We start from the raw sequence: 11,662 nt of genomic DNA on the forward strand, positions 1-11,662 counted from the left end.
TGTAAACCGGAGATAGACCGTTGTGGGTCAGTACGATGTCTTGCGAGATCACCATATTTAAATAAACTAGACAACTTTCTGAAAGAGGACTTGAAAGGAATGGTTCATAAGGACGCCCTGATGTCCTTAGAAGGAGTTTCTTCTAAAATAAATAGTGCTGCTGCAAACATATCAAAGCAATGTATAACGACATTAAAAAACCCTCCTATGAGCAATGAATAGTGATTACTTCGAATATTTTCATAAAAAAATCCATTTAAATGCAATATATCATGAGCAAAATTTAAATCCGAACACCGTCGTACGAAATGTATAAGTGTCGAGAAAGGGTGTAAAAGGAGTTGTGTTTTTTTTACAATAAAGTAACATACAATGCAAAGAAAATCATCGAAAAAAGATTAGGTAAAACCCTAGCTTAGTACGAAAATCAAAAGAAACTATTTTCACAGGCGAAAATGAAATCTGGTCAGAGCTAAGAAATCGTTAAAAATTCAAAAATGACAAGTTAATGCTCCTTGTAGACTTTTATCATCATATATAGCCTTCACTGGCTAGTGGCATAGTTTTTTGGGAGCTTATATAACTCTTTATCAATTACATCCACCAATCGCAGGCAAAATCACATTTTATTAGTTGCAGGCAACACCACATTCATCACTTAATCATTTAATTAAATTCAACGAATACATCTTTAAAATCAACAATTAATTAGGAGTCGCAGTCTTTGACAGAAGTTTAGTTATTATTTTCTTTTTTCCAAAAATGACATTTGCCGCCCCTTTCATGGCACTCTGCTCTTCACTCCTGTGGCGAGGTCTAAACTGAGTGGAGAGCGCCGGTGACGCTGGTATTCGCAATATTCGAAATAAATTTCGAATACCGCGAATCCTGCTGCGCCACAGTTTCGACTAAATGTTCAATATATTCGACTAGAATTTTTCTCCGTTATTCAAGCAGACGTTTCATCAAGCAATTTTTGCTGGCAACGGGACCAGCGCTGTTGCGAATTCGTCAAACATTCAAGATATGTCGAAACAGTGACCTGAAATATAAAGCGTAAAAACACGCATGTGGTAGTGTTCAATTGTCCGAAGCTATTCAAAACCTCTCCATAATCTTCAGACTGCAATATTATCAGCATAGCAAAGGACCCATTTTGACCAAGAAATAAATCTTCTCGAATAATGGAGAAAAATTCTAGGCGAACATGTCCAACGTTTGGTCGAATCCATGGCACAAGTCAGTGAAGGATGTATATGATGCTAAAAGTCTCTATGTGAAGTATTAGCTAACTATTTTTGAGATTTTAATGTCATTATTACGATTGGCTCTAATTAGTACATTGTGTATGATAAAATCCCAGAAAAATTAACTTAAACAGCAAAATTTTGGGACACAAATAAAATATTTCCCTTTGAGGAGGTATTATTTCGACATAACCTACTCTTTTTTTTTGCAAATAGACGTGTGACTTCTAGAATGAAGTCCCGGCGACGATTCAACATTTATTCCAATGTTCGATCTTTCGTAGTTTTTGAGTTTTTTAGTGGGTACGGCTATTAACCCTTTAGTGCAATCGAATTCGAAAAAAAAAATAATTTTTTTTGCTTGGAATTGTATAAAGAATTGCTTGGTATCCATACAATTAATTCGATAGTTTCAAAACACCCTGTATGTGTAATGCTACTACTGTAAATTCGTAATCAATAGACACTCTCAAAATAATTTTATTTTTGATTTTTTTTTCGATTTTTGGACTATGAGAATGAACATTCTATATGCATGCACAGTACAGTAGTACAAACTTCCTCTGTTTATGCACGGGGAATCCCTGAATTTTAATATAAAAACATTCTACTACTTCTGCGACAAAGTGTGTAGTAGTTTTAGACCTTTCGACCAAATGGTCTCCTTGATGTCATCTATTACGCGTCAGGTCTGCAGATTGACGTTTCCGACTTTGACATCAAAGCCCAGACGAAAACATAAACAGTTTACGGCAATTGTTTCCCCTGTATTTTCTTTAATCAGATGGCAGAAAGTGCTGAGAATGTTGTCGACGTTGACTTGGATGATAGTAAGGACAGTAGCAGCAACGACAGCGGATGTGTAGCTCGATTTTCCGTTCCCGATTCATTCGACATAGCCCAGGATGTACAGGAACTTGCTCAGTCGCACGAACAAGATGCCAAGGCAGAAAAACATCACAAACTAGGCAGATTACGCCGCGCCGTACGAGTTCGACTAAGACAATCTCATCCTTACGGAATACCCGAATTCAAGGAGAGGAAACTGCGGATGGCTGCTTCGGTCTGCAATGTTGAGGAAGTGACGAGACTTCTAGAGAACGGAACAAATCCCAACTGCACGGACGAGTATAAGCGAAGCCCACTGCATTTGGCCTCGTGCCGTGGCTACACCACTGTAGTCACAGAACTCCTCAAGTTTGGCGCCAATCCCAATATCGTCGACTTACTGGGCAACACACCACTTCATCTGGCTGTGATTTCGGCCAGCTCCAACAGTTTTAACACGGTTGTGAAGATCCTCTTGGAAGGCGGCGCCAGTGTTCACGCTCTGGATCGCAACGGCAAGAACCCATTCGACTTGGCTGAAAGCAAGCTGCGTCTATATCGATCACGTTTCACCAGCCCCACCCCAGAGATTGTGAGGATAGTGAACGATCTGTTGGCTCTGATCTACTTAATCGCGAAGTACTACATTAAGGAGGAAACACATATGCAGGAGCTCGCTCTCCTGGAGAAACGACTGGAGGGGCTGAGTACAAAAGACGAGGTAACTTCCGAAGCGGATTTACTACTAGCGAATATCGAGCGTCTAACGATTTCTAAGTAATCCCATCACTGTCTTCGACTTGTCTTTCTTTGTATAGTTTAATTACGATTCATAGGAATAAGGTTTCTATATATATACATGAAAATTTGCTCCAAGAAGCCAGATTATCGACAAATTACATGTTCAGGTCGGAATTACAACTGCCAATAAACTGGATTTAACGGTAGAAGATTCTTTATTTACTCATCATTTCGGCTGCACGGCACCAAAACTTTAGATACAGTAGAATTCACTTACAGTTTAATTTAACAAATTTTGGACGATAGTAATAATAATAATTGTTGGTGTGACTCTCCAATTGGATCAGGGCCTCGAAGTGCGTTAGAGCAATTCATTCAAGACCGCAACCGTCTACTGCATGATTGCAATACCCTATAGCTGGCAATGTATGCGCTCGCCCGAGATTATTATCCTGACTTGACTCAAGTACTCATCCACAGCTGAATCGGCTGGTAACTGCCGCCAAGTTGCGATACAAATCCCACTGCCACCAGTGAGATTTGAACTGCAACCTTCCGTACGACAACTTCGCGCTCTAGCCACTGAGCCATTCGGACACATTAGATAATAGTATTTGTTGTTAACCTTGGAAGTTGATGCCCCGATGACATTGTGATTCCCTCGTCAGTAAGGCTAGCAACCTACAATTTTGGCATTTTCTTTATGCTTCAACACTGCCAAAGCACCTCAAGTGCGCGCTGCCCTTTTGTTTTCTCAACAATTTAGAATTGAATTGTAGGATGTGCTTGCTTCAGTTTTAGCGAGAACATCAGCGAATTAGAGTGGACATTCTGGGGTTAAGCGAGATAATAAAACTACTTTTAAGGGAAGTTGTACTGCGTGCTAGAAGTACTGTTGCGCCGCTTTAAGGGTTATATTAAACCTATTAACTATAAAATTCCAATTTTTCAGCCTGGCATCTGATATTAAGTGTTCTCCCAGGTGCCTTCACTTACTTTGTGCAAGTGCTGGACACTACTGCAATGACCAGTGAGAATTCGTACTATGATCCTGAGGCTCTTTTTATAATAATCGTTGGGGCAACAATTCATATTAGATCAGGGCCTTGAAGTGTATATGAGCACTTCATTCAAGACCATAACGACACACTACAGTACACTGTAGGAGGTAATGTGGTCCGCATTGCGCTCGCAGGAGATTATTAGCATTATCTGACTAAGGTACTCATTCACATTCAGTCACGATAACAAATTCCTCTGCCACCAGTGAGATTTGAAACGCAGCCAATTCCAAAAGGACCTCCAGGGATGCCGTTGGGTATGTTTGCATTGACCCAGTAATATTCACGCATGCCAATCTTTAAGGGGAGATATACAATTCCAATGAAAAAAGAAAACTGTTTTTTAGACTGTTTCACAACGATATATTGGTTTCTGTCATATGAATAAAAATAAAATGGCGGAGTTATGGCACATAAATTTGAACTTGCATTATTCCTAACATGCCTTTTTTATTTTCATTCGAAAGTATACCTGATAATTAACATATTTGCAAAATTTCAAATTAAGAAATAATTTTTAAACTGGCAAAGTGACATCGCAGTGGTAAAATTTTCAATAGAAGCCATCGAACAATCGGATTTTAAGGGGGTTTCATTGTAAAAAAGTAATTAAAATCAGATATTCTAAAGCCGTTGTCCCGTACAGAAGCGGGATCGGTTTGTTTTCACCAGTTGCGCCATTTTGTTCTGTCAAAGACTTGATCTGGATGGAGTCATGAGGCTTTCAAATTACCATCTAGAGTATCAAGTCATCGTTGTTTTGGCCAGCTTTTTGGACATTTCCCGTCGACTTCGATGTTCCGACCAATCTTGACGAGTTAATTTTCGCCAGCCCGAGTTACATGATCATACACCTTTTGCAATTTTCCCACGATTGGTACAATCCCATATCGATGGCGAAAATTCTCATTTTGGATATGGTCATGGCGTGTTATGCCTGGTCTGACCTTCGATCTTCGTTTCCGTTACCGCGAGGTATTTAAATCGCTCAGTTCTCAGTGTCTTTTCATTGGGATTAGTCATCAAAAACTTTGTTCTATTTAGATTCATTCTGAGACACTGTTGCATGAGGTGATCATTCTGTTTTTGAACAAGTTGCTTGAAATGAGACGCTACGAAAACATCAATTGGACGTAACTTTTAGTTCGCCAGAAAGGAGTATGTATCTATAACACCATCAATTCTAACTTTGTGAATAAATGTACTGATTGCAAATACTACAAGTGGGTAAAGTTTTAGATTGTCGAGAGCAATCGTTTGGCGTTCTTCAAACGAAACATTGGGATTGGTGAATGCACAGTAAGAGGAAATTTTTTTCCGGACGCCGAACTGAAAAAGTAATTACTCTATCGGAACCGCGGATGAATAAGCAGAACAATTGCAAGATATTATTTGTTTCGATTTTTCGTATCGTTGAAAAACCACGTGATTAAGAATATATGGTTATATCGAAATGATTAGTGCAACAGAATTATCTGTGTATCCCAGAAACTTTCGAACCACAAGCTTATTGGAATTAATATTTTGCGTTTTTTCTTCAAATAGTACGTAAAAAACAACAACACTTGTTCCCTTCATTTACACTTCCTAGCGCTGATGAAGGGAACAAGTGTTTTCCGAAATAGCGGTATATGCAAGTATAATAAATGATATTAGGGAAGAGCAAAAACAAGTCTTAATTATTTCAAATAATTTTTCGCTAGAAACACCGCAAGATTATACTTAGAGCTTTACAGTGCACAAATGTTTCCATTGGAAAAATGGATGTTTTTTTACCTGGCATAATAACCGTTTCTCATTCAATCCGGTGGTTAAAGCGTAATGTTTACAGCACTGTAGTTTTTACAATCTTGGAACTTTCGCTTTGAAATATTTTCGAAATTTTCATCAGGTATAATACAATCGATAAAAAATGGATTTCCGGAAAGTTCTAATTGTATACCTCCCCTTAAAGAGGTAAGATGATGGGACTATGGGGAGCACTCTCCTCACTCTTGCGGCCTTTTAATGCAGTTGGTCACAAGTTCAGAGAAGGACTTCAACCGTAGGATACTTATCCACAATGATAAGCAGCTGAAGAAGTGGAACCAGTATTTCACCACCATGCTCACCTATAACATTCAAATAAACGCAACGAAACAAAAAGAGGGGTGTGCACTTCCTTAATCCATTAAGGATTAAGGATTTGCTCCAGCAAATCATACGATCTAAAACAGGTGTCCTCATACGTCAAACCCACACACACACACGAATGGCGACATACGATCAGCAGTAAAGGCGGCTAAGAAGTTGATAGCCATTGGAGATTTTTGTATTAGATAGTTGGTATGTCGCTTTAGGGAAGAGACTTCTTTCAAGAGACCTTCCAAGCGTCCCATGTACGGCCATCCTGCGAGGGAAGCCCTATCCATCGATTTGGCCGATTCAGAAACTGTGGGGAAGGGCCACGTTGCCAGGGAGTGTTATAGAGACTATCAGTGCATGCTGTATGAGAGAAAGGATGTCCTGAATAGCAGTCATGAATTTAAAAGACTGAAGTAATGAGAAAATAAGGTTGGTTCAAATAAACGTTAAACACTGTAAGATCACTCAGAATTTACTTTCTCATGCCAACTACGAATTGGGGCAGAACCTCTCATAATAATTAAACCTCATAGCAATCTTCGCAGTAATGCGTAGGTCACCGATTCGATAAGCGTTGGAGCAATGCTATGGGCTTGCGGCGACCAGAGCATACAGAGATGTATGAGAAAATATGCGGCATCTATGTCCACAGCTAATATGTTCCACTTAACCTTAATCATTGATTGAGATTGGAGCATGCTGGATAAACAGTTCTCTGATGTGTAAGGGCAGAAATGAAAAGCAATTACCGGCTATGTGGCTATGGCTACGTGGCCCAGAAAATGAGGAAATTTTGTGATGAATTCAAGCGGCTATCGCCGTAATAACGTAGCCAACAGATGTCTTGGAGATGAAGTATCAACAAATGATCTTCACAACCACCTGAAGAACTTTATCATTGATACGACCCCAGTCCCAAGAAAAGTCCGAACGGCTAGTTTGAGGATGAATGTAAGCTAGCAATGGAGCAGAAGAATGCCGTATACCGAGTAATATTGCATTTTCGAAGAGAGCGAGCACGCACAGTAACTTATCACGAACTCCGCCGAGCGGAAAAGCGCAGACGGAGAAAGGAAGCCTGGGTGAATCAACAAGTCTGTCAACTAGAAAAGTACAGCGATCAACTGCACCAAGCACGCAAGTTTTACCAACTAGTCAGCAGGATGAAGCCTTACACACCTCGATGCTGCCGAGACAAAGAGGGAAATGTGATTTCCGATAGAATGGGAATACTTGAGCGATGGGTTGAGTATTTTGATGAACTGCTCAACAACCAAAATCGGCGAGTTGGAGGTCGCGCCAACTGAAGACGACGGACAAATACTGCCACCACCAAGCATAGAAGGCAAATCAGCAACAGATCAGATTTTCGTTCTGGGCAAGCGATGGAAAAACTGGAATATGGTCATCAGTTACACCATCATTTCATCAACTTTAAAGCGACCAGCGGCATAGCCAGGGTAAAACTGTACACGGCCATGAGAGAATTCGGTATCCCGACAAAATTGATAAGACTGACTAGGCTGACCCTGACCAATGTGCGAGGCCAGATAAAAGCAGCAGAATCACTTTCAAGACCATTCAACATCAACAACGGTCTAAGACCAGGGATGCCCTATCATGTGTCCTCTTTAACCTGGCCCTCGAGAAAGTGATTCGCAATGTCGATGTAAATGCGAGAGGCACCATCCTCTTCAAATCCACCCAACTACTGGCCTACGCTGACGATATTGACATCATGAGAAGAACAACCCGATATGTACAGTCTACCTTCATCCAGATCGAGCAAGGGGCGCGAAATCTTGGGGTGCACATTAATGAAGCCAAGACGAAGTACATGGTGACAACGTCAGCGCCAAAACCAAAAGAACGAATAACATCAAACCGCACTGGTCGAACGAAAACAATAAAGAGACTACAACTTTGAGGCCATTGAAAATTTCTCCTATTTAGGGTCGAAAATCACAACCGATAACAGCTACGACGATGAAATCCGCGGACGGTTGTTGTCAACCAACAGAGCGTATTTCAACTTACAAAAACTGTTTCGCTCGGAACGTCTCACCATAGGATCACAGACAGTAAGAGCTGACAAGACTATGTTCTTACCAGTCCTTAGGCATTCCTCGGATACTTCGGTTCTTACCAACAAAAAAATTGCGAACTCTTGGCCATGTTCGAGAGAAAAATTTGTTGTCCCCTACATGAGGATGGACGATTCTGTAATCTACATTTATGAGCGATATCACGACCGTCTGGTTGTGGATAAAATCTGGCTCAATAGATTACGGTGGGCGGGTCACTTAATCCATATAGATGGGGATGATCCAGTCCAGAAAGTCTATAAGGGCAATATCTATGGTAGATAAAGAAGACGAGGCAGACTCTGCTTGAGATGATATCGAATTGGTGGACCTTGGCGCAAAATGGGGGTTCTGGAGTTCCTTATTAAGGCAGGTCTAGAGCGGATACCGGTTGCAGCGCCGTTGATGATGATGATGACTGTTTTCCGAGATTTCTTTGCGCAGCTAAATATTGTACATATTCGCGAACGAAGGTGAAATAAATATCTACAGAAAGGGGTGCTGGTGCTTATATTTTCACCGAGACCCAATGGTCTAATAATCGATCGTAAAACAATCGAATTGGAACAGGACGTTGGGGGGTGTTAGAGCACTTCATTCAAGACCGAAACGGTACACTATAATACACCGTTTGAGGAAATGTGGTAAGTATTGCACTCGCCCATGATTGTTACCCTGATTTGGCTCGGGTACCCTCATTCGCAATTAAGTCAACTGGTATCCGACATTCGGTCAAGATACAAATCCCTCTCGCACTAGTGGGGCTTGAACCGCGGCTTTCTGTTACGACGGCCTAGCGCTCCAATCACTGAGCCATCCCCATTTAAATTAGTGGACAAAATGTCGAAAGCGTTGAATAGTTTGTATACCTGTCTAGGAGGTACTGTTTCTGCTGATAGTGTAGCGAACTTGATGTTGCTTGACGTATTAATAGCGCCTTCGTTTTTTCATTCAAAGTTTGGAAATGTAATCATCTCTATATCAACATCAAGTTAATGCAGTTTCACGCCAATATCTGTGGTGCTATATGGGAGCAGTACATGGATAGTGAACGCCACTATTACTCGAAAGCCACAAGCTTCCTTCAACTTGTGTCTGCGGCGTGTTTTCGAATTATCTGGCCTGAAACAATAAAAAATGGATGCGTTGGAGGCAACAGTGGCAGTGAATAAGTGACAAATTGAGAAAAGCCAAGAGTTTCATTGCAAGTTACCCTATTTAATGGAAGCCACTATCGTAGGATGGCTTGCCCTGGAGCTATATAGCGCCGAACAGTGGAGTAATTATTCGGAAAGTCGTTTAGGGGGCTGAAGCGTATCGTCATGAACCAACTCCGATGATGCCTAGGTATGGTTAACGCACTATGTTGCACATAAGGGTTTCTGTCAACGATACATATATTGGGTTAGGGAAAAGGAAATGTCCTATTTGTGATCGAAAATTGACGCTTTATTTAACATATTTAGAATTATCCGATTTAGGTCAAATATGCGCTGTTTTGTTCGTAAACTTGTTGCCATTTAGAAGGCAACTTTATTATCCCCTTCTTATTGACAAAAAACTCAGACAGCCAGTTTTCGTAACCCTCTTTTGAGGCCAACTTAGTAGCACCAAGAGCGTTTTGCATGGACCGGAAGAGATGGTAATCACTTGGTGCCAGGTCCGGACTATGCGGTGGGTGCGATAGGACATCCCATCCGAGCTCCTGTAGCTTCTGGCGGGTCATCAAAAATGTATGAGGCCGAGCGTTGTCCAGGTGGAACACAACACCATTCCTATTGACCAATTCTGGCCGCTTCTGTTCAATCGCCTGCTCCAAACGGTCGAGTTGCTCACAGTAGAGGACAGAATTGAGGGTCCGGTCATAGTTGAGCAGCTCATAGTGGATGATTCTCTTCTAATCCCACCAAACACACAGCAAAACCTTCCAGGCCGTCAATCCGGGCTTGGGGATGGTTTGGGCCGGTTTGCCGCGCTTCGACCACGATGTTTTTCGCTTGAGGTTGTCGTACGTGATCCACTTTTCATCACCAGTCACCATCCGCTTCAAAAATGGGTCGAATTTGTTCCGTTTCAGCGGTACGTCGCAGGCTTTGATTCGGTCCAAGAGATTTTTTATGCGTCAACCCAAACATCCAGCTTTTTTTGAAATCCAATCTTCTGCAAATGGTTCCAAATGGTTTTATGGTCTATACCCAGTTCCTGGTCAATAGCGCGAATGCTCACATGCCGGCCTACTTGGATGATTTCAACGATTTTATCGGTTTCTACGACGATTGGCCTACCAGTACGAAACCGATCGAACCAACGCTGTGCTGTGCGAATCGTTACAGTATCGGGCCCATAAACTTCACAATTTTTTTCGACTGCCTTCGTTGCATTTTTACCTCTCAGGTAGTAAAATCGTAAAATATGACAAATTTCTTGCTTGGTGGACTCCATTTTTGATGCGTTATAACTTGAGACTGTAACGTACGATCAAAACACTGTCAAAGAGACACTTGTACCACAGATTTTCGTCTTCAAATCGCCGTATAATTATGACCCGATGCAATAAGTACAACACAAGATATGTTTAAGTGTCGCCATCTATTGACAAAATACGACATTTCTTTTTCATCATCATCAACGGCGCAACAACCGGTATCCGGTCTAGACCTGCCTTAATAAGGAACTCCAGACATCCCGGTTTTGCGCCGAGGTCCACCAATTCGATATCCCTAAAAGCTGTCTGGCGTCCTAGCCTACGCCATCGCTCCATCTTAGGCAGGGTTTGCCTCGTCTTCTTTTTCTACCATAGATATTGCTCTTATAGGCTTTCCGGGTGGGATCATCTTCATCCATACGGATTAAGTGACCCGCCCACCGTAACCTATTGAGCCGGATTTTATCCACAACCGGACGGTCATGGTATCGCTCATAGATTTCGTCATTGTGTAGGCTACGGAATCGTCCATCCTCATGTAGGGGGCCAAAAATTCTTCGGAGGATTCTTCTTTCGAACGCGGCCAAGAGTTCGCAATTTTTCTTGCTAAGAACCCAAGTTTCCGAGGAATACATGAGGACTGGCAAGATCATAGCCTTTTTTCCCAACCCAATATAATAATAATATTAATCGTTGGCGCAACAATCCATATTGGTTCAGGGCCTTGAAGTGTGTTAGGGCACTTCATTCAAGACCCTAACGGTACGCTACAGGATAGCCTGTAGGAGGCACTGTGGTCAGCATTGCCCACGTCCTAGAATATTACCCTGATTTTACTCACGTACTCATTCACAGCTGAGTCGACTGGTATCTGACATCCAGTGACGATAACAAATCCCTCTGCCGCCAGTGAATTGCGACCTTCTGCTACGACAGTCCCGCTCTAACCACTTGAGCCATACGTATTAGACGATGCGTCATTGCTAGAATAATATTGATCGATGAGGTAGCGCGCATCTATGATGGAACCTGTGCAATCGTTGAACTGGTGGCCACAATGGTGGGGACGAAACGAACAGGGTCGTTGGAGCCATAGACTGATTTTCAACATAACTGTCGTAGCGCAAAGAAGGCGCTTAGGAATTAACTATA

General features: G+C 41.7%; 1 protein-coding gene across 1 annotated transcript; it reads left to right on the top strand.

Annotated features, from left to right (window-relative positions):
* Positions 1-1,942: 1,942 nt before the first annotated feature.
* Positions 1,943-3,016, top strand: LOC119648271 (ankyrin repeat domain-containing protein 54). Its single transcript, XM_038049926.1, has one exon. It carries the CDS (start codon positions 2,032-2,034, stop codon positions 2,854-2,856), a length of 825 nt encoding a protein of 274 aa, XP_037905854.1. The 5' UTR covers positions 1,943-2,031; the 3' UTR covers positions 2,857-3,016.
* Positions 3,017-11,662: the final 8,646 nt, after the last annotated feature.

Source organism: Hermetia illucens, chromosome 2 (assembly GCF_905115235.1).
Source record: "Hermetia illucens chromosome 2, iHerIll2.2.curated.20191125, whole genome shotgun sequence".
In the NCBI taxonomy this organism is placed as follows: Eukaryota; Metazoa; Arthropoda; class Insecta; order Diptera; family Stratiomyidae; genus Hermetia; species Hermetia illucens.

Bases quoted from the DNA above. Each gene is read 5' to 3' on its own strand.
- LOC119648271 (XM_038049926.1), top strand. From the start codon at position 2,032: ATGGCAGAAAGTGCTGAGAATGTTGTCGACGTTGACTTGGATGATAGT.